General features: G+C 39.5%; 1 protein-coding gene and 1 long non-coding RNA gene across 2 annotated transcripts; one reads left to right on the forward strand and one right to left on the reverse strand.

Annotated features, from left to right (window-relative positions):
• Positions 1–1,982: 1,982 nt before the first annotated feature.
• On the reverse strand, positions 1,983–5,433 carry tbxta (T-box transcription factor Ta). The gene is made up of 8 exons (XM_042012434.1): positions 5,177–5,433; positions 4,502–4,766; positions 4,113–4,247; positions 3,967–4,028; positions 3,819–3,880; positions 3,522–3,695; positions 3,298–3,421; positions 1,983–3,008 (listed from the first exon to the last, which is right to left on the reverse strand). Exons 1-8 carry the CDS (start codon positions 5,359–5,361, stop codon positions 2,750–2,752), a joined length of 1,266 nt encoding a protein of 421 aa, XP_041868368.1. The 5' UTR covers positions 5,362–5,433; the 3' UTR covers positions 1,983–2,749.
• LOC121657068 lies at positions 4,701–16,542 on the forward strand. Its single transcript, XR_006013510.1, has 2 exons — positions 4,701–4,785; positions 16,254–16,542. It is a non-coding gene; the product is annotated as an uncharacterized LOC121657068 (long non-coding RNA).
• Positions 16,543–23,505: the final 6,963 nt, after the last annotated feature.

The raw sequence follows: 23,505 nt of genomic DNA on the forward strand, positions 1-23,505 counted from the left end.
AACCAAAGCATTATTTATTTATTTATTTATTTTGTCTACCACATCCCAGATGCTGTTATATAATTTTTACCAGCTGGTAACAGTCAGGGATGGACTGGGACTAAAACACAGCCCTGAAGTTTGACTCGGCCCGACCCAAGACCACGCCTCGCATGGGTGTCACAATACCTGCACCAGGCTGGCTGTATCTGAATAAGATTCCCTCAAAACATATGCCTCAGCACGTCTGTGACTCTTTGACTGACATGGTTCCAGTCCTGCGTTCCACTTATGAAGGGACTGCAGCTGGTTTGGCAAATGCTAAACGTGTAGGACAATACACCGTATGGTTCTCTTCCCAGTACATGAGCCATTTTCTGTCTGTGCCATCTTTGTGTTTTAACGCTCTCTGTACTGTCAGGTATTTTGTCTTCTGGGGGCAATATGAAAAGAAAATCCTCTAGACTGTGACTGTCTGACTTTAGGTGCTTAAAATAACTCAGGTTTAAGCTGGGAGTCATCCTTACCCTCGGTTTAATGTCAACCTGAATAAACAAATGATGGAATGGATTAAAAGAAAAACAGGTCATATTTAAAAATCAATTACATGCTATAATTGTATCTCACCCCAGGACTACCTTAGTCCAGGCAGATTTTTTTAGGGATCTGTAGTTTTTTGAGAACAATATAATTGTGGAGCTACAGTCTAAGCTTGTTAGACGGGACACCACATTAAGTTTGCTGTTTTGTACTTAAACTGTTTATTTAGGCAAATTCGGGAAGCTTGGTTACAACTCTATAATTCATCTCAAGATACGACCAATTTAAATAGTAAATCAAATATGCACTTCACTAATGTGTGGCCACAAGTTAAATATCTTCTTCCCTTGCATCAGGAATATGTGGTCACAGGTTAATTTTGCTTCTGTCGATGTCACCAGATGGGCTCTGTACTTAACAGATCCGATTATCGTCATCATCTCATGTGGATTTGGCTAAAAAGACAGCAACTGTACACTGTCAAAGCTAACAGAGATGAACTGCATCAGCAGGAACGGCAGCAAAGTGAAACATTGGGAGATGTCAGCGTTTCATGAGCGGACCTTTGCTCCACTGTACGAGGCCCCGCCAGCTGCAGGTCACATTGCTGCTTCATTACTGTTTGCTTGTGGCCCCCTGACCCTCCAGCCTTCATTTGCACCTCAGTGAGGACCACTCCATCACTGCTCTGGGGCCGAAACCTCTGTCGGCCTGACACACACACATATCACACCAGTGTTACCATGAACCTGCAGCCATGCCTCTGGGCTCAGGTATGAGCTGAATAAACCAGCTAACTGAAGCCATTTCTTAATTTGTTCTGTTTGGATTTTTCCATATCTATAATTACACTTTTTCAAGTGTACCATCTATATTTTTAAATTACAATCAATTTTACATAAAAATTGGATAAAATATTATCATGAGTAAGTAGTTCAAGATGTGTTTGGATTAAAAAAAAAAAAGTTTCTCTCCACTAATATTACACAGCTAATGGGTATTTCTTATTGTATTTAATTAAGTCTCAGGTGTTCACATTTTGGGTCCATATTATTTGACTTTCCTCACATACAGATCTCAGTGTGTTGGCTGTATGTCGCACCACGACGCAGATTTTAACAGAAGGGTGCCAGTGATGGTAAAATACCTCCTGAAGATTGCTGACAATTCTCCATCACAGCCTCGTTTTGGCCACGTCAGAGAAGCCGCATTTACTTATCGAGGCCATGCTGTTGTTTTATTTAAAGAACACTGGTTATAGCAGGGCCAAAAGTCTGATGACCAAGGTTTGGGGCATCTCCAGACTAAAGCTGAGGGATTTAAAATTAGAAAAGGTGTGTGCTGGATGACAATTAGAGGGCTTCTGCTTAATTAATCCACAATAAACCAGGTTTGCATTCTCACATCACCCAATCTAGATGTTATTCTGCCAACTATCTAAAAAATACAACAAAATTCATAACTGAGAAAAGAAATATTTTTAATTTATTATTAAACGACATAAATAAAACTTACAGCAAGTTCAAATACAAATAGATAGTTTATGTACAGCTATCTGAACAGGTGTAAAACCTCGCCAGGAAGCAGAAGGCACTTGTAGCTCTCAAAGTGGGCCATTTATATTGCAATCACAAAAGGCACATTTATATTTGAAAAAAAAAACAAAAACAAAAACAAAACAGAACGTTAAGTTACTTTTATACACACATGTACACAGTTATGTTAGCAGAACTTTTTTTGACAGATAAAATGAAAGCAAATGTCAGTAAGCATTCACAGGCATGAAGACAAAAACGGACGGGACATGTAATTATCATGCAAGACTTTTTAAGAGCAAATAATTTTGACCATTTAGCTTAAAACTAACCATTAAAATTTATGTTGAGGACTTTTAAACCAAGTAAGCAGTAGGTTGCAGATTGCACAGATGACAGTTTCCTCCATGAAAGGTGGGAGTGGTCGTCACTTTCCACTCCAAGAAAAAACACTGTTTCTTTACTTATTTACAAATTCATATTTAATTATGAATCAACTCTCAATTTCAATCTCTCAATTTGTGCTTCCATTTAAAAGTGAAACTGAGGTGGCCGATCTTTTCTCACCAGCTTGGTTCACTACGTCTTTTTCAGTGATCTAAACTTTAGAATATCTCCTCCTGATTTTAGTCTTTAATGCTGTTCCGGAAGTCTCTGGTCTCCCCGGATAACGACCAGACAAAGGAGTCAAAGTTTCAGTAGCTCTGAGCAACAGGCGCCCAGGTTGCTGTAAGTCTGGCGATAGAGCTCTCAAACTGGGCTTCCCCAACTCCAACTTCGCTCAGGCTCGGGTCGTACATGGAGGATGGCGAGGAGACGGGTAGTGAGGAGGTCAGGCCTGTGTAGGAGGAGCCCCTCAGGAACTGAGAGGTCAGACCTCCGGGTATGGAGCCTGAGGCTGAGCCTGAAGGGGTCAGCGTGGTGCCGGCTACTGACCAGAGGCTGGGGTACTGACTGTGGGTGAGACAGAGGCAAGGGTTGGTGGAAATACCAAAACGTAAATAACAATTCGCTCCAGTTTGTCTGGCAACTTATCTACCTCTTCTCTTTTAAGGATCAAGAAATGTGACCATATTGCACTTCAGACAGGGTTTTAGGGGCCATGTAGGTGGTAAGATGATCACTATTAATTGATCCCTAAAAGAAAAAGGGGCACCTTATCGCTTCAAAACTGAGGGGTTGGATCCTATTATAGCCAATGGAAGGAATAAATGTGGAGTTTTCATACAGGTAAGAAGCTCACCTAGAATTAGATGTTGAGTTGGTAGAGTGGGACAGAGTTCCCATGCCTGTGGAGTTTGGAATCTGGAGGGTGGACCAGCTGTCATGAGAAGGCAGAGCTCCTGAGGTGTTGTCCATGTAGTTGTCTAAAAATGAGGTAAAGACAATAAATTAACAACAGCTTTCCCATTTATTGATACATCCACTATCTTTAAATAAAAATAATGGAGATGAGTGGATTCTTACTTGTGCTGGAGGTGCGGTGGGGGTAATGGCTGGGGTACGGAGCCGCTCTGTGGCTCCTCAGGCTGGAGTAGCGTTCACAGTAGGATCCAGATGAGTGGCCTGCTGTACCACTAAACTGAGGTGGGCTGCTGCTGGGGCAGATGGGACTCTGGCCAGGGAGGAACCAACCTCCAACTGAGGAGGAAAAGATGCACATCAGAGCCATCAGTAATGATCCTGGCAGGCATTCAGAATCCTAAACACCTTTTATCAACAGCTTACTGATTTTTTTAAACTTTAAGAAGAAACAGTACTCACGCTGAGAATAACCAGATTGTTGGCTGTCTGCACTGTGGTCAGGAACTTCTTTATGGTCACTCCTGTATTTAAAAATACAGTATCAGTGGCTGTAATCCTAGTGAGCTAACCTAACAATTTAAAAAGAAGTTGAGGTTCAAATCTGTACCTTTCTTTGGCATCCAGGAAGGCTTTGGCAAAAGGATTGTGCTTTATCTTCAGAGCTGTGATCTGTGTGAAGGATGCAACTGTTAAATTTCCAAACAATCCAGTCATTCTCACAATCTGAAGATATGTTTTTCTTGTACAACTAACCTCCTCATTCTGGTAAGCGGTGACAGCAATGAACTGAGTTTCGGGGAAAGACTGGCTGCTGATCATCTTCTGGATGCCCCCGACCTTCACAATGTGTATTCTTGGCTCGTATTTATGCAGAGAGTTGAGCATAATCTATTAAAATATTCCAGTTATTAGTGTTTGTTCATGCAGAGGAATTTTTTTTTATCATAGCATAAAGTGGCACAAATCATTGGCAAGTAAAAATCTCGTGCGTAAAAGTCACGCTAAATTTTCAATTAAAAGTTTACGTTTAAAAATGTAAGAAAAGCTGCCCCCCTTAAGATGCCTTAGGCCTTAAAGTTACTGCAATACAACAGGAAGATTCGTTATTTTCTTTGCACATGTACTGTGCGCGAACCCCTCACCTGTCCACCGCCGTTCAGTTTGTTGGACAGCTTGACTTTGCTGAAGGAGACGGGCGCTTTCATCCAGTGCGCGCCGAAGTTTGGGGAGTCCGGATGGATGTAGACGCAGCTGGGACTCTGGGGCTCCGGTTTGCCTCCGGGCACCCACTCCCCGTTCACATATTTCCAGCGGTTATTGTCCGCGGCTACGAAATCCAGCAGCACGGAGTACATGGCGTTCGGATCCAGGCCGGAGACGCTGGCCCTGAGAACGGGAAACATCCTCCTGGAAAACACGGGATGGGGTATGTGTGAATGTATTTTAATAGTTTAAAAACGCATGAATCTTTTTCTTTTATTATTATTATTATTATTATTATTATTATTATTATTATTATTATTATTATTATATTTCATTATAAAAAAATTGTAAAGAAAAGAGAGAAAATAAAACATGTTACCGAAGTTTTATTTATTTATTTTTTTTGTTTCAAGGCCTCTAAAGGCCTCACGGGCAACGGCTTTGACACCACACTTTTATGTAAGTCTAATTTGTGTAAAAAAGAAAAAAAGAAAAAGAAAAAAAAAGATGTATTTTTTACAAATAAATCTTAGACTTTAGGTTGAAAATCTCGTGCGCAAACTGTATCCCACCTGTGCGCAAAGAGCACCGGTTGGCCTCCTGCTTAGACCTACCTTCCAGTTTTGGTGACGATCATCTCGTTAGTTAACTCTTTGAACTTGTTCCACAATTCCGCATCTTCCAGCGTCAGTTTAATATCCCTCTCCGACACGTCCCCCTTCTCGCTGCCCTTCTGGAACTCGCTTTCCACGGCGCTCAGAAGATGCTCCAGGCGTTGGTCGGGGTTTGAAGAAGTCATATTTCCAACAGTTAGGAAGACAAGAGCCAAAATCCTGCACGTTATTAGGATGAGGCTGATACAGGCCCTAGCGCATACTCTTTTCTAATCCCTGAGGCCTCGTCATTTAAGGGCCCCCGAGGGACTTCATGGGGGGATGTGGGGCGTGGTTTGTGCGCACACACCTCGCCTTTCTGACGGGCTTCAACACCTTCAAACTCCGCCCCACGATTGCCTCAACTTCATATAGCTAGCCTACAGGTTTTCCAGATTTAAATTTGACTTAAAACGAATGAATAGAAAATAGAGAAATTCCTTGCTGCTTCTGTTAAGTTTGAAACGGACCGTTTGAAAGCTTCACATCTGTTTCAGTCTGCTGCAGCTAATGCCCTCTACACTGAAATCTAAGTTCAAACAAAAGAGGGGAAGCAAGGAAAGAAAGCATTGCCTTTGAACTCAGTGGTATATTTGCAAATTGTGCTAATCTTTTGTTGCCTCAAATCCACATGAGAGGGGATTTGTGTTAACTGAGTAAGGGGCCATTAGGAAACGCTCCCTGCTCCTGTTGTGACAAAGTGTGGACTGCCCGCAAGTGATGCCTGGATTTGCATAATAGGCCTGCATCACTCCTTCAGACTCAAACATTAAATACTAGTTATTTATTCACTGTCCCATATTATTTACCAACAAATACTCAAAATTTATCTCCATTTATCGCCTAGATTTCATGACAAGAAGTGGAAACCACATATTTTTAACTTCAAAATGTCCCATTGATGGAAACGAAGTGTTCTTAAGTACAGTTTGGCTTCTTTCCTTGCTGCCTGTTACCATTTAACTTTCAGTCCCACTTCAGTTAGACATATAAGAACACAGCAGACTTGAGCTGGTATTTACTCTTCATTTAATGCTCCCTCTTGTTCTGTATTTAACCTTTTAAAACCTGAGGTCTCCCAGGACATTAAAAACGTGCCATTTGGCCATTTTGGAGACTTTGCCTGAACTGTCTGCAGCTAAACCCCTCTGATTTTTTTAACAGTTGGTCTTTGCAGAGATAAAATTCTAATATGATTAATAGAGGTTTAGAGCTACAGCCTGAATTTAGATGAGCCTGCATTACATTTGATGAAACACCTTATTCATTTATTGTTCACCAGTAAAACATATACGATATTTACACATGAATGAAATGACTGAAAACTAAAACCAGAGGTTGCTGGTTCAAATCCTGTCCTGCAAAAACTTCCACAGTCCTTATGCAGCTGGCGTGTTTTTCTGCTTCATTTTTACTCACTAATGTTTAAGAATGGTGTTAAAATAGATCATTAGAGTCAGAATGTTTTCACAAACTGTACTGTTTAACATTGATCGAAGCACCATCGCCTGCATTGACAGCTTTAAAAAATCCTAACGTACATTTTGTCATATAAATGTCTAAACTTCACTTTGATATTCATTTACACAACAATCAACCTGTTCTCAGTCCTAAAACTTCACTCAAACTGTTTTGAGAAGTGCACAATGGAGATTTTCAGAGGGAAGTCTAAATAATTTGGTCTAGACTGTTTCCACCGTTGTTCTTCTCATAAGACTTCATGCTGGAGTTTTGTTGTCCTGACTCAAAGTGAGGGGAATGTAGTGGATGGTGCAAAAGTGACACTGTGGAAATAGCAGCTTTTTCTTTACACTGAAAGAACAGCAGGTAAAGCTCTTAACTGTGTTGATAAAAGTACTGCACAGTAAGCAGAGCAGCATACAGGTCACAGCTTCAATCACATTAGTCAGAATATTTGCTGACACGTTCACACATTTTCTCACCTGCTGATGTTCCAGAGATTTTACCGAGGTGGAAAACCTCTGCTGAAAGTTTGAGGTGAATGATGTGGACTTGTGTTTTCACATGCCACCTCTCCAGAACATCTAGAACATTTCAAAGCTCCACTTCATCTTTGAAAATGGTTACACTCACAGTTAGGGCCCATTCACACCAGCCCTTTAGAGTAGAACCAGAGTCCGTTTGCTTGGATTGTCCTATTTGTTTGGGGTTTTGTGAACGTGCAAACAGATTCTGATTCAAATCAAAGAAGCGGACTCGGTCCACTTACAAACACAGGTCTCAGTCCGCTTCAAGCAGACCAAATCCAGGAAGCAGACTATAAAACGAAGTGAATTGTGGGTTCAGCATACAGCATCAGACGGGACAAGTCTCTGGATGGGAGACATGGCTTGCGTGGAAAAATTCATGAAAAGTGTTGATAGAAAACTGATCTAACCAAGACCACTAGGATCTGATGCAGCCCCATATTTAGCTGGTACTAGAAACTAAAGTTGTCCTGCATTAACCAAAAGATGAACGAGTTGTCTTCTTCTTCATGTGTCGTCTTCTCCTTCAGTAATTATTGGTCTTTCGCAGAGAATGGAACACTTTATTTTAAAGGTAGCGCTTCGTGAATGTAATCTCAGTCCGGAAGAATACTGCGCCCCCCAAACGAGTCCCCAACCGGACCAAGCTGACTATCCTAGTGGGAATACTAAAGGCACTTTTTCTAATCAAGTCATGATCTCGTCTTTTGTGAAATGTAATATTTTTCAGAGAGGAACCTGCTGCACAAAAAAGCAACTGAAAGAAAGTCAGAGAGGGGTCAGTCACGTCACATGACAGATCAATATGCAGGGGAGTTCAGCACTGATCCAGCCCAATCCTTTTAAACATGCACAGGGTTACATATGTACATACATGTTTAGGATTAGACATCAGTAAAAATCTCTGTCTGTCAGTCTTGTTTCCTGAATGATTTCATATGAAGAAACAATGTGCAGTAACACTAACATGACCATATCATTGTGACAGCATCACACGTGCTCACCTTTTCCTATAATTTCTTTAAAGGAAAATTTATTAGGTTTTATAACATATTGGTGTATGTGTTACGTTAATGTATTATAATCACAAGTTCAGTATCAGAGCACTGAAAGGATTTACACTTTTGTTGGTTTAATGTCTTTACTTACCCAAACAGTACAATTCTTTATTTTAATAATGATGCTACTTTTTCTTTCTAAATAATAAGTAGTATATACAACAAAAACTATACTGTAAAAATATTTAATATAAAAAACATAAAAATATCATCAATAAAGTTTAACACCACATCTGTACAAAAGATGCATTTTATTTCTCCTCAGCAATGATGGGAACATCGTCTTACTCTAAAGTTCATAAACAAAAGAGAAAAATGTTTCTTTGCATTTTTCCTTAACGTGAACAACAATGAGAATCAATGTTTTTGATAAGATGAAAGTTAATAACATAAAAATAGGTGATGATGGGGTGATGGGGTTTTAACACTTGTTTGGGGATTTTATTCCCAAATTCAGTGGTAGAAATGGCTGAAGTACATTCACAGAAAAAATGCTACCAAACAGCAGAACATGTTACCTGGTTACAGATTTTTCATCATGAGCAAAGCGTTTGGTTACATACTCTTAATAAACAATATTTAATGGCATGTTAAGCACTTCCAGTTGACGTGTAATATTCAAATGCTGCTTTTTCATGCACTGATTTGTAATAATAATCTAACAATACAGCATAAAATTTACACAGTGATATAAATTACTTTAAATTTTTGTTTTTAATGAGCTTATTTATGAAAATCATTCAGTGATTCTGCCACTTTGCTGTAGTTAAAAGGTCCTCTAAGCATAATAAAGTTAGTCACAGTGTTCCTCAGGATTCTGTTCTTGGCCCTTTCCAGCTGTTTTTACCTGTTTGCTCTGAGTAATGTCATCATCAGGAATATAGCATACATCTCCACAACTATCCCAGTGACATCAGCTTCGGTAGCCAATGAAGCCTGAAGAAACTAAGCAGGTACAGTAAATTTAAGTTGGTGTAAAAGACATCCTTTAACTTCCTGCTTTTGAATTCAGATAAAACTGAGGTTGGTTTATCTCACTTTCATACTGGCACTGTTTTGTCAGCTTTAAACAAACTCTGCTCCGCTTCCATGGACGGTTTGTACGGTTTGTTTGGTGCAGTGGGAACTATTTAAACTCTGGTGTGGACTACAAGGCAAACTCTAGCCTGCTAGAAACCGGGCAGTCTCCCAAACAGATTCTCCTGGTTTATCCTGGTGCAGTTGGAACTGTTGAAATTATGAGCAACTGATAAAGGAGAGGAGATTAAGAACAAAGTAAGCACAAATCGTAAAAACGGCCTTTTGTGCAACATTTGCTGCTAATTCTGTTCCTGTGGATACAGAGTCAGAACCCGACAGATTTCTGACATATGTCTCACTTCAATGGCATAAAAGCACATGACATTCAAACTGAGGTCGCTTTGAGAAATACTGGACAAGTCTCAAATTTAAGTACAACAAGTGACCTGGGTCAGATTTAAAAAATGTGATTTGCGCTGTTCAGACTGTATATAAAAGCTCAGATGGCGGTCACGTTTGGGTCACATTCTGCAATGTGAATGAGGTCCAGAGTGGCCTTCAGGCTCATCTTGTTGAACCAACTCCCAGCTTGGATGCAAAATGCAGGCGCCCATCTGTTTTTAAACTAATCTTAAAATGTACTTCTTTAGAAAACCTTATATATCTTTAACCCATTTGTTTTAATTTAAGTCACAGTACTGACATTTCCAGACTGCTTTTATAAATGGTATTGTTGGTCTTAATTTATTATTTTTTAAAGCACTTTATGCGACATTTGTGTTTGAAAGGTGCCACATAAATTTGAAAAAAAAAAATCTATTTGTATTAAATTACTCACTGAAGCCTAATGCATCCCAGATAAACAACAGCCTTCATGCTCCAAACATGAGTCTTCTCTGCTTCCGTCACCTCTGATTTTACTCTCTGTGATGTACTTGGAATTGAGTGAGGGCTTTAGAGCGCGACTCAACTTTACTGCACCACTTCCTCCAGTTCTAGAGAGGCCATAAATGTAAAGGGGTTCTCTCACACCTTTGCATCCCGTATCATTCAGCAGCCTCTTCCTTTTTATTTTAGAGGACTGAGACACAAAGCGTTAAAAAGTGGCTGCATACAGAACATAACCCCCGCCTGCCCCCAGCCTCTGCTCGCCCTTCCAACAAACAGATTCACAACAGGAAGCTGCTTCATACCCGCAGATCAAGATTTTGTTTGTGATTGTGCTCATTGGGGAAGACAGAGATGAGTTGTTTGTAGCTGAAGGGAGAAATCGCTTGGCTTTAAGTTCAGATGTGTGAGTTTGTTACAGTAAAACTGATTAAAATACAAAACAACGCAAAACATCCTAACAGACTGACTGACTGGCCAAACAGAAGTGGAAAGCGGAGCATCTCCATCCCACACGGTGAGCGAACGTCTGCTCTAAAATATGAAGTTTGCTTGAAAAGGCTACTAGAGGTTTCCCACAAGCCTTTGACTCCACACACACACTGCTGCCCGGAGAGCTGAGGGTTAACCGATGCAGTCTCTGCTTGGGCATCAGCACACACTCACCTAGGTGAGAAATATTACAGAAGGCTGGTGCTTCACAAAGAGACAGTTATAACGATGCATATTTTCCAGAGAACTTCGCTGGCCTAAATGAGTAAACAGGGAGGCGGATGAGTCAGCCCTGGGAAGAAAAAACACGCTTTTTCTCTCATACAAACACACAATGTTTCCATGATTTATGACACAAACTGGTAATGGACAAAACATACCAGTACATGGTAGGTTTTTTTTTTTTTGGGGGGGGGGGGGGGGGGGGGGGGCTTTTTGTTTTGTCTTTATGGAAAAATAATAAGAAATTCCAAGATGATTCTATCAATTTAACCACAAGTTTGACTGTAAGATAGGTAAGTTACAAATTACATTACAAGTACAACATGTAAGAATCTTTTTGGGAGTTTTCGGCCTTTTTAAACATGAAAATGTGTCTTATGGACATTTTCCTAAACGTCAGAATTTAAAAGTTTCAGTCAGATTTTCCTGTCAACTGTATGGACTCAGCTTCTGGCACATTTACCTGATAAATAAGAAGAAACTTCGATTGACAGTAAGCTGCCCTGAAGTTGTGCTACTGGGATGATATACCTTGTGTGTTTTTTCAGGTGGACTTCTACTGACATAAAGGACTTTTCTCTGGATTGGATTCATGGTGCAGATGTTTAGAAGATCTGTTTTTGTATATAGCAATGAGTTGTTGGTAGTTCCTACAGTTGTCCATGTACATGTTAGGGCCCATTTATGCTCCCTTACAAACGTAAATGGCCACATCCATTTCATTCGACAAAAAAACAGAAGAGCAGCATGTAGCACAGTAGTTTGGTCTGACTGCCTCTTGACAGCTGCTTAACTCTGCCTACATTCGTAGTCAGTTTGGCAGCAGTAATGCGTCGCTATAAAGTTGTTTCCAACTGCCCTGCACACGCTACAAATTCACATAGTCTTTCTTCAAAAGCTTGCACAACTTCTGCAGTTGTGCTCATCTTCATTCTGCTTCTGCTTTTTGTTCCCTTGCTGATTTTCGTCTTCTTCGCTGGTTTGTTTCTTACTCTGGTTGCATGTCGGCTATTCTTGTGCTGCAAACAAGTGGAACAAACTGCCAGTGGAGATTAAACTTTCACCAAATGTAGACATTTTAAAATCCAGGTTAAAAAAATTCTTTTCTCATGTGCCAATGCATGAAATCTGCATGTTAACTTTTTTAACTTATCTTGCTTTTAATCATTTTAATGTAATTTATTATTTTATTGTGATTATGTGTTGATGCCTTTACTATTTCTACATTCCTGTAATGCCTTTGTTTTATGTAAAGCACTTTGAATTGTCCTGTACATGAAATGTGCTGTATAAATAAACTGCCTTGCTTTGCCCCACACTGCTCAGCACTACCCCTGTGATTTCCGGTGGTATTGCTCCATGTTCTGCGTCAAGCGACAGAAAGCTGAGCTCCTGTCCGTCCGTCTGCTCATCCATTTTCTGCGTCAAGCATAAATGGGCCTTTACTCACCAAAGCATGACTGTAATACGGTAGAGTATGTAAAAAAATAAAATGTTTGTCTGTGGGAGGGCATACACACATGTACCGAACTCACTGTAAACATGTCTTCAAGATACTTGAATGGTTATTTTTTCAGATGACACTGGTGTTAAAATCAGGATTTGTTGGTAATGATCAAGCTGACCTGAATGTAGGAAGAATGATGGATGCTGAATTAGCTGTCGATGGGGGCGCCCCTAACCCCTAACCCCTAACCCCTAACCCATAACCCTTTAGTGCGTCTAAACAAAGATGCAAAAATGTAATACTTTGGTTTATGTATATATTAACACCAAGGCCCGGTTGGGTCTAGTTGAGTGTGAGGATTTATTTAACTTCCGGTCTCGTTTTGTTAACTTCAGTTTGTTATGATTTAAGTAGGACTAACATGTTTACATGCATTTTAAAAGCATGGATTTATTTTATTTTTTATTTATTTATTTTGTTTACTTGTCCTTTCCTTTATTTGGTAAAAAAAAGAAAAAGAAAATAAAAGTGGGGGGTGGGTATGAGGGTACTGGAAATGGACTATGTAAAGATTATTATTTGCCATGTTGGTTTTCAATGATAATGCCTTTTCTAAAAAAATTAAAAAATAAAAATAAAATTAATAAAAAAAAAAGGTTTTGGATATAAAGATAAAGATTTTATTTGTTGTTTCAAACTTTCCAGTCTAGCATCAAAACAAAGATATGATTTGGATACAGATAAGTTTATTCTGCACATTTTTAGTTATCAAAATAATGCCAATTAAATGACACCATGTAAAATCTCCTGCTGTAAGTTGTTCCCGAGTACTACACCTTAGTAGTTATAGCAGCAGTCAAACGTTTGGACACACTTTTTCATTAAATCCAGTTGGAAAGTGTGTCCCAGCTTTTGGCTGGAACTACCTTGTACAAGACTGTTAAGCTTCATTACCATGTTTAAAATTATTTTCTTTCACTTATCTACGATATTAAAGAGAAATTTGCAAGGGTATCACACTTTATCGCTATGTGATTCTAACCTTAGAATTGTCAAGACAGAAAGCCAGTAAAAGTCCTCCAACTAACACCTACCACAGCACTAAGGACTGAGGAGCTCCCACCCAGTAACACACACACACACACACACACACTCACACACTTCAGCCCTTTACGATGTGGATTGAACCCTGAGTTTCGTCTGTCGCTTTTGCATTTCCACTTCAAGTTCAGGAAATCTAAACTTTCCTCTTCTAATCACCCCTCCCTTTGAAAGGGATAAAAAGAATTAGTGGGGACAGTAATTGCCCCCCCACCCCACCCCCCCAACCTCTCTTTGGCCTCTGCTGGCCCTCTGGGTGCCCTACAGTAGACCTTGGGACCTTTGGCATGCTAATGATAGAAAGCTCAGCTTTGACACTACAGGGACTGACTCAGACCAGCAGAAGGAAAATTACAGAGGAGCTCGTAAGAAGACAGTTTGTTTTGTTTACACCAGATGTGTGTTGTCATGTCACATGAACTTAAGGAGACTGTTTATATCTGTAAATGTAGAAAGGACAAGATTAAAGTTTATAGGTGGGCTCTCTATCTGACAGCAGCAAAGAGGAAATTCTGTAACGTGTTGGCACAAGAGACAAAGACCTAAACTTATACTTTTGGTTCACGAAGGTGAAAGTTCACAAATGTTTAGTGTTAATGCAGAAAATATATACATATAACATTTTTGTGATGTGTTTCATTAGTCATTTACTAAGTTAGAAAAAGCAGATTTGTATTATTTTTATTTAACTTTTATTCATTTTAATGGCTATTTACTTCTGCAATAAATAAAATGATCTTTCCTTTCCTTTAATTTTCATTTAACCAGGGAAATCCCTATGACCTCCAGCGTTGAGTGTTTTTGGCCATGTCGTGCTTCCGTCATTCACAGCAAGCAAATCCCAGCCCTAAGGGAGTTCTGGCCAAGATAGGTAGCAAGCAGCAAATGCAACAAATACAAAATTACACAGTTAAAATACAAATAAAAAATTAAAAGAAAAACTATTTTAAAAATGTCTATTCAGTGGTTTTGACCTCATGAACTCTGAGTTTGGATTTAAAAAGGTTCAATTAAATCAGTTCAATCTATTTGCATTTTTTCTGCAACAAATTCCCTTCAGATGGTGGAGAATGGACAAAACCCCCTTTTACCTAAGTCCGTACAGGCATATGCAACAGATACAGCAAAAGAATCAACACTTTTCTGAGTAACTAAACCTGGGCACACACATGAAGATTTTTGGGCCACTTTTGTCCCGATTTTCCCCGTTCCGATGATACAACAAGGTCGCTCATTGAACTGCGCCCTAGCGGGTCCTTGTGCCAAGTGCACGTGCGGACACTCTTAAGGTGGATTTATGCTTGCACGGCTGTGACCCTGACGCTGGTGGGTTTGTGTTCACACTCGAGCGAAGGAGGTACGTGTCGTTTTGGTGTCGTGTTGCAGTTTCTCCTCCTAACCTGAAGGTGGCAGCAGAGATGGTTGGAGATCTTTTGATGGTTTGCTTCAGTTCAGTAGGTATTTCCTGTTTTAGAACAACAATGGCATCCAGTATGGTTCAGTGTCTTTATTAGCTTGTGGAAGAAAACAAAGAAATAATTCAATCAGCCTCTCATCAACTTGATCCACTGCTTATTGTTTTTTAAAAACAGTGGTTACCACACAAATTCAGCGAGAAGATCCAGATATCTGGCAACATGTCATCCCAAACTGACCAATCACAAGGGAGTACCTCTGCGTAACCGACTGCGTAGCAGGGGTGCACGTCAGGTCTGGAAGAGGTGTGCGTCGAGCCTCTGCGGAGCTACTCCAAGCCTACGGGGGTGACGCAGATGCCACGTGACCATAAATCCGCCTATATGCCTGAACATGATGTTTGTTATAAATAACGGAAATCCTCCCAATCACACCTCTCCAGGACATGGGGGCACATGTCACCCTTCCAGGCTGAGCCCGGCCGGGCTCCATGGGCAAAGACCCGGCCACCAGGGCCTCGCATCCGTCCTCCACCTCCAGGCCTGGCTCCAGAGGGGGGGTCCTGGTGACCCAAGTCCAGGCAAGGGAAACCTGGATCCATTGTTTTTAATCTTAATGGTGATCTGTTGAGCCCCGCTTTGTCTGGTCCTAGAGACCTGTTTGCCATGGGTGACCCTACCAGGGACATGAAGCCCAACATAGTTCCACGTGCAAACTCCTCCATCAGGGTGGAGGCTCAAGGACGATTTATTCATTTATTTTATTCTAACTAATTTATCATATCAATGTATTTGCTTTTAAACTAATAATTATGTATGTATTTTCTATAATTAATTTATTATCTATTTCATTTGTTAATTGTCTTTTTGGGGTTTTTTTTTCTTGTATTTATTTTGTTTTAATATAATTGTAAATAAATTCAGGGTTTTATTTTCAGGACTTTATGGACTGATATTGCTTCCTTCATATGTCTGTTATTTAACACCATGTTAACTTTAAATTGCTGAGATTTTGAATCAAATATTTTAACATTGAAGCTACAAAATGCAGGAAAACATTCTCTTCTTCTGACTTTCCACCACAGCATAGCTTGAGTTTGTTTCAGTCATTTTCCTCCTCACACATTTGTTTTTGCCTATTTCTTTTTTCTCTTTTTTCTTTTTTCCCCCTCTCCAATTGGTGTATCCTGATGTAAATATGAGCAGCTGAGGTCAGCAGACACCAGTGTGTGAGAACACACAGTTAAATCTCCTGGCTTCAGCCCCCAGCTGTGTGCACATGCAAACGCACACACTCATATGAGCAGCAGTGAAATCACACCTCAGCCTATCTGCCTCTGACGTGAAGAGGGATAGACATTAGCAAATATTAGCAGATATCAGTCACTGCTTCTTCTTTTTTCCTAGGATGGATCATCTGAGCCGGGCCCCGCCGTCTGCTTGGGGTTTTCTCGCCACCGTTTCTGCTTGAGCTGCTGGGAAGGTTGAATGGACTGAGAAGGGGTGGATCAAAAGAAGAGGGGCCAGTTTTCACTGACAAACAGTGAGTGTTAAGGACAGAGGATTAATGATAGGTGCAAGTCAGGAACATTATTTACCCAGAGTCAGAGGACGTGGGACTTCAGAGCTCATCACCTTCTTTCTTCTTTCACTTCCTCTCTCTATAAATGCACAATTAAAATGAGATGTTCACACACCACAGTGTCACCTTCTGATGTGTGACCAATGAGCTGTAAGCATCTAACAAAGCAATAATATGGAAGACTAATAATAGTTTGTGAAGTGGCTGTGTGGGCAAGCTGGAAAACATTCACAATAAACACACAGTAAGGAGCAGAAAAGATGATTATGTAATAATTGTCACTGCTAAACATTGGACTATATTTTTAGTCCTTTTTTCAGCAGACTTCAAGATATATATATATATATATATATATATATATATATATATATATATATGTGTGTGTGTGTGTGTGTGTGTGTGTGTGTTTGTTTTAAAAAAATGTAAAAAAAAATGTCCTAATTTTGTTAGGAAATTATTTGCTTCATTCATCCCAAATGGTTCATTTAGAGTCACTCTGAGCTTCCGTTCAAGCAGAATTTAACTATTATTTTTTGGGGGGTTATATAAAAGCCCTGTTGTATTTGCTTTTTTCATTGTTTAGCATTTTAATCAAACATTATAACATTCTGGTGACAATTCTGCACTCAGCTTTTTAACACCACTTAAATGCAGCCAGATGCTGATTTTTCAGTTTTAGCTCAGTTCTTCACCTTATCCCGACGTGCTTGTATGGAACTCCAGCTCCAGCTCTTCCCCTGCCCTCGTCCCGCTGGCCCTTCTTCCAACAGACTGCCGCTGACAGCGACAGCAGCAGCAGCAAGGTGCTGCCTCCACAGAAAGGGGAGCGCTCACCACCATAGCTTCACACATGGAAATGAGTGGAAATTAAACCTTTTCATTTGCTTTCGTGTGCTGATCTACTCTCTCTCTCTCTCTATATATATATATATATATTTATATATAGAAGTGCAGAACAACTAAGATACTGCGTAGCCCAGGGAAGATGGGAGGTTGGGTGAGGGAAGTACTTTTTTTCCCTCTTGTGCACGGTGCACCCCCTCAGAGATTGCACCCTGGGTGCTTGCCCACATCACTCTTAGCAAAAACCACCCCTGTATGTCCTAGACTAAATGATTGCCTTGAAAATTATTATTTTACTTTTTCTTTTCATGCAATCCATGGATGATATTAAGGCTTGGTATTTATTTGAAAGGATTCCTGCTTCTTCAAAGGACAGTACAGGTGTCTGAAATGTATTATTCCACTATCTGGTTTCCTGCAGCTGTTTGGTAACCAGTCATTTCCTGCCCTGCTTGAAGGAAATATCGTTCCCCGCCATGCTAACTCTTCCTCTATGGGGGTCCAAGGTCCCCCACCCACCCCCTGTCAGAGAGGCAGCCTGGAGTCTGAAGGACGAGCAACAGAGGAAGGTGGGGAGGCCGCCTGCACCGTAAACCGGATGGGGGGTAAAGAAAGGGGGCCGGTCAGCTTTTACTGCCTTCCCACGCCAGGCAACAGCAGCAGCTGACTGGAAAGTGTTACCTGGAATATGCTCGGCCGCCCCCTCCAGCAGCAGACAGCCAATCTGAAAGCAGGCACGCTGACCCAGGTGTACAAACAGCAAACAGTGGAGGCACTTCAAAGGGTCTCATTAAAAGACAATAGACCTCCTCCTTCCTCCCCCACCACTACCTCTTCTATTTTTTTTTCTTTTTTTCTTCAGAATAGGTCCGCTGACTGCCCACTGAGCCCGGCATGCTGCCCCCTTCTGTTCAGAGCTGTGGAGCAGAAGGAGGTGGGTTTCTGCTTTGGTGTGTTATTATGTTATCACTGCCCATTTAAAGCTGTTTCTTACATGTTACACACATATTCAGTTGCTCTTTTCCAACTTATATCAAACATTTTGTACTAAAGTATGACTGTTTTTCTTAATCCCATGAAAAACTCCAATCCAGCAGTAAAAGCATCTATTTGTACTAAACGTGTACTCTGAATTTTTGATTCCACATAAATGAGCCACATGGTTCCCGACCATAACACTGACTGTAAACGAAGCCACACTTAAACAGAACCAGGACCATCAGAATCCTCTTTGTTCAATGATATTCTGTAAAAAGCTATTTAAGTTTATTTTTCAGTCGTTTCATATTAAAAAAACAAAACAGTAAAAGTAGACATACAGTTACACGCTCACACTGCAGGTCTTAACCCTCTTATGCATGAATAATTAAAAAACTATGCTACAGTTTTTTAACATATAATATATGTTATATACAGTGATGCTTTTCTTTTATTATAATATTTTACTTTTTAAAAAAAAGTAACATAATGTTCTGTCATATTTATATAATATTATATAAATATGACATAAATAAATATTGTATAAAAATATAGCTGTAACATTTTCTTGTCCTGTTTATCACTGAGGCAAACTTGGCAATTAAAATATTTGTACATGTATATCAAATGATATAATATACTGTCTTTATTTATTCCTCAGTAAGTGGCAGTGTATTAGAGGTCATTGATGTTCACTGAAGTAGGTCATTTGCCATCTACACCCAGACATTTACTACAAAACAGCCTTTGAATTGGTGTCCACCGTAGTGAAAACTCTGTATCTAATAGTAAATGTTCATAACTCCCATTTTTATGCTGCAATGGATTTTTTTGTGTGTGGTTGTTCGCATTATAACTTAAATGCACCCATCATCAGACTCCAGTCTGAACCTTAAGTGTGCAAAAGAAAAAGTTTCATTGTGCGCGTCATCTCCTCTGCCGCAGAATTGTGTTGAATTGTGCCACGTTCACATGGACACAAGTATTCAGATCAAAACCGGTTCAGAGTAAAAATGCTTTGTGTGAACATACCAGTTATAAGATTCTGGTTCAAACACACTCATTCAGATTAAAATTTTATTTGAGGGTTGGAGGTTGTGTAGTTATGATGTGTTTACAGCTTCATTACACAAAACTTTCATAGGTTTCAAAGCTGTTTTTTTTTTAACCTGATACAGTGTGAGATGTAACATTTATCTGATATAAAAATCTTTATTTATATCTTCAGATATAAACGTGTTTGTGGACGTGTGTTTGCTGGAGTGTGAGCTTCATTACATGTGGAACAGAGTTGCACTCATATTTTCTCTTGTATTTGTATTAATAATAAATATAATAATTCTTATTTCTATCCTAATATGCCTATGACTGATGATGGTGATGAGTGTTTTAAACTTTGCTTTTTAGCTCTGTCTTCTAAGCTAGTTTATGCCAAAGTCTTTGTCTTTTGCCAGGCACATTGTTAATATAAGATTTTGTCCTTAATGACTGGCCTGGTTAAATAAAGGTTAACCCTTAAAGTCCTTATCATGGCTGAGAAAAACAAAGACATAACTACGACTTCTTTAATGCAAACATAATGCTTAGAAATAATTTTGTTGTTGAAGGTGATCAATGACATCTTTGTTCATGGAAACATTGCTAGCGTGGTGTTATCCTTTGTTAGGGAAACAGGAAACAAATTTCACATTTCTTTTTTGGTTGATATTAATCATGCATCATAGGAGAAACAACATTTTTAACAACATTCCCTGAGGTCTTTAGATGTCCCTAGACAACAAAAAACACGAATGTGACCTTATTGTGGAGCAATTCTTCGCTTCAGGTTTGTCTTTTTTCTGAAAATACGGCTTAAGAATGACTTGTGAAGTCATATTTTTCCTCTGTTATTTCTTCTTTTACATTTTTTAAGAAGTGCGTTTGTCCCTCTAAACCTGTTCTGGTTTTCTTCTGTGCTGAGAACTAATCTGCTAAAATTAGTAGAGCTTCAGTTTCTCACTGAGCAGCCAGCATTATAAGGATTAAAACGCAGCCAAGGAAGGAACAAACTTGATTTTTTCAGATTTGTGCTTCATCATGTCCCCTCAATGTCTGACGTGAACTTTAAATTTTAAATTTCCAAAAGTTGTGGGGAGGAAAATTCTTGGGGAAATTTTGCACAAATGTTTCTTCATCAGTCAGATGTGAAAGGCCAGACACCATGCTTTAGTCCCTGCAAAGGAAAAAAAAAACAGAGAAACATTTAAAGCAGCAGCCTAAAGGGCAGGCCTGCACCGTTAGATGAGCTGGCCTGGGAAAAGCCTATCTGGACTCCACAGACAGCCACGGCCTCTCAGCTTTGATGGGGAAGCCTCTTTGTAGTTTGGGCTGGAGATGGCTTGTTAGTCAGTAAAAGTGTGGACTAAATGGCTCCCTAACAGGAAGCAGTTTACACGGTGACGCTCAACCTGCCTGTGGCCCTCTATTGTCCCAAACCCCATGTCCCACTTCATTACCATTTCCATAAGAAAGGGACAGTAATTGCCCCTTTTCTTCTGCTGCCCCTTCATCTTAGAGTGTCTCTTTTTTTCCCTTCCTTCTCTCAGTTTTTCTGCCCCCTCTCAAAGAGGCTTATTCCAGTTTACTGGAAAAACGTCTTTATTTATAACACATAAGCAGCTATCAGTCAGAAGTTCTTCTAAGGTATATAAAACAAAACTTTTTTTTCACTTTTACAATTAATGTTGTAGAAAAAGCCAATGTTCTTTCCAAAAGTACAAAGAAACTCCTGAACTTTGGCCCATACTTGAGAAAACACGTCCGTCTTGATTTCATTAATAATTGAGAACATTGAAATAGAGGTATATTCATCCAACTGAATACCAACTTATTTCATACAACTCCCAATCAGGAAAAGTTGAGATGTGATGGAAAATGTAAATGACAGGTACATTTCTGATGTCAGCGGTTGCAGTAGCCATTTTTTTTCAGGGAAATGAAGACAGATCACAAATGCAACTGAATGTATTTAATCATCCATGTTTCTTCAATTTGTTTCAACTGATGTTTTTTTTATGAAAATACTAAACATCAACATTTTCTCCTCATTTTGTTCCAGCAAAGAACAAAATAACTTTTGCTCAGGACACGTTTGAAATTAAATAATTTTACAATATTACTCGAATAAAAAGAATTCTGTCTGTCCAACATTTTTAAAGTAGAAACACAACTATCAGACTTTAAAGCTCTGTGCTTCTGGTCCGTTTTCGATTGATTGATTGATTGATTGATTGATTGATTGATTGATTGATTGATTGATTGATTGATTGATTTATATTTATTTCGAACAAAAAATAACACAAATTAATCAGAGTAAAGAAAAAGAAAACAGTTGCTATAGAATCCGAAAAGGAGGAGGAAGTTAAAAAACTTCCTGGCCCCCTTTTATAATAAGAAGTTTATCTTCATTACAGTTGTCACATTAGTTCCTTAATTGTCAGTTTTTAGATTATTTTTTCCTTTTAGAAAAAAGTTGATACAGGAAACAATAAATATAAACATGTACACATACATACTCATGAATGCACGCTGACATTTATTATGTCCTGGAACTGTCGTTGGCAGCAGTTTTCCAAAGCTGAGAAACTCCGTATCACCGCTTTATTTTCCCACCCGGGATGTTACAGGACAGCTGTGTTTCGCTTTAGGACACCTCATCACAGGGTAGCAGCTGGATATCAACACACTGGCTGTTTTTAACGTACAAAGATAGGCTCGCCACACAGGAGTCACACATAACGTATCTATGAGCTGTTATATGTAAAGAAAAATCACACAAAATAATATTTTTATTGACATACAGGGATCAAGTTCACATGTTATAAAAGAAAAATATACTGTATGACACAACATCATCAAAAGTCTGCATTTTCATCCACCCCAAATGGGTCAGGTACAAGGCAGAACCCTTCCTGGTCCTGGTCCTGGTCCTGGTTCTATTAAAAAGGAAGTTTTTCCTCTCCAATACTGCCCCACGCAGCTCAGAATGGCAAACCATTGGTTTTAATTTTTGCATTAAACTGGATTGATTTGGTTCATGTGATTTGTTTAAACTGGATTATAACTGGATTACAGTAAACTGAATTGGACTTTAAAAGTGCCTGGAGATGACTTTGTTGTAAGTTGATTGAACTGAACAACTACATATAAATAAAGTATATAAATGACTATGATATATATGAGATTTGAAACCTAAAGTAAAATAAAGACAAGAATTTGTGGAATCAACATTTGAGGCCACAAAGGATTACATACACGCATACATAAACTCTCTCACACGTTCACATGTGCTGCCTCACAGGCCGGCCTTGATTTACTTTGAACTTCCAAGGTGACAAGAAGTAAATGCAGCAACAACAGAAGGAATCAATGCAGAGAGAACGATCAACAGCTTCAGTGTGAGTAATCCTATCAAGAGCAGCGTGAATACCTGCAAACAACCAAATCCAACACGCTGCTGTACACCCTGAATCACCTCTAAACAGCTGCTCTGTTTCAACAGATAGATGAAACCGATTCAACTGAAGCTGTGTTTTTAAGAGAGTAAAACTCCCTTAAAAATGGAGAGGCGTTCCTCGTGGTTCTTCTGTTTCCTGAGGCACCTCCATGGAAAGGCTGGCTGCAGGTAGTCGCTGCAGTCAGAGAAAGGGGAGGGCCGTCAGACCTCCCTCTGTGAGTTGAACTGTTTTAATCAGGGCCCCATGTGGACCCCGACAAAAGAGCCAGGTCAGAATCATCGTCTGCTCTTTTGTTGCAGGGGGAGCCACCGAGGCTGGGAGCGGACCTCAGGCTCAGTCCCATCTCCACAGCAGGCCTCCTGTTTATTTGCTGTTTTATCCCAGGTGACAGTAGAGGTGGCAGGTTCCCGCTGGGATTAGTCGTACCCCAAGCCTTTTTTTCTTTACCTGTTGACCAGGAGAACTTGTCAGTAGAAACACATAGAAGCATTTGTTCTAGTTCATTGTGGTATTGATCTAAAGTTACATGTCTATTATAAATAAATGTTAATACTACAAGATGAAAATTATTTTTCTATCTTTGAAAATAGTGAATCAAAAAAGTACAGGGTTGGAACGACTGTCAGAAGACCACAAGGCTAAATTTGTATTTATTATTTGATCAATAAAATTCTGTTTGTTTATCAATTAATTTATTTATTTATCTTCTGTACGTAATATGCTGCTGCCTATTATTTACTTGTTTTATACCCAACATTTT

Source organism: Melanotaenia boesemani, chromosome 17, assembly GCF_017639745.1.
Source record: "Melanotaenia boesemani isolate fMelBoe1 chromosome 17, fMelBoe1.pri, whole genome shotgun sequence".
Classification (NCBI taxonomy): domain Eukaryota; kingdom Metazoa; phylum Chordata; class Actinopteri; order Atheriniformes; family Melanotaeniidae; genus Melanotaenia; species Melanotaenia boesemani.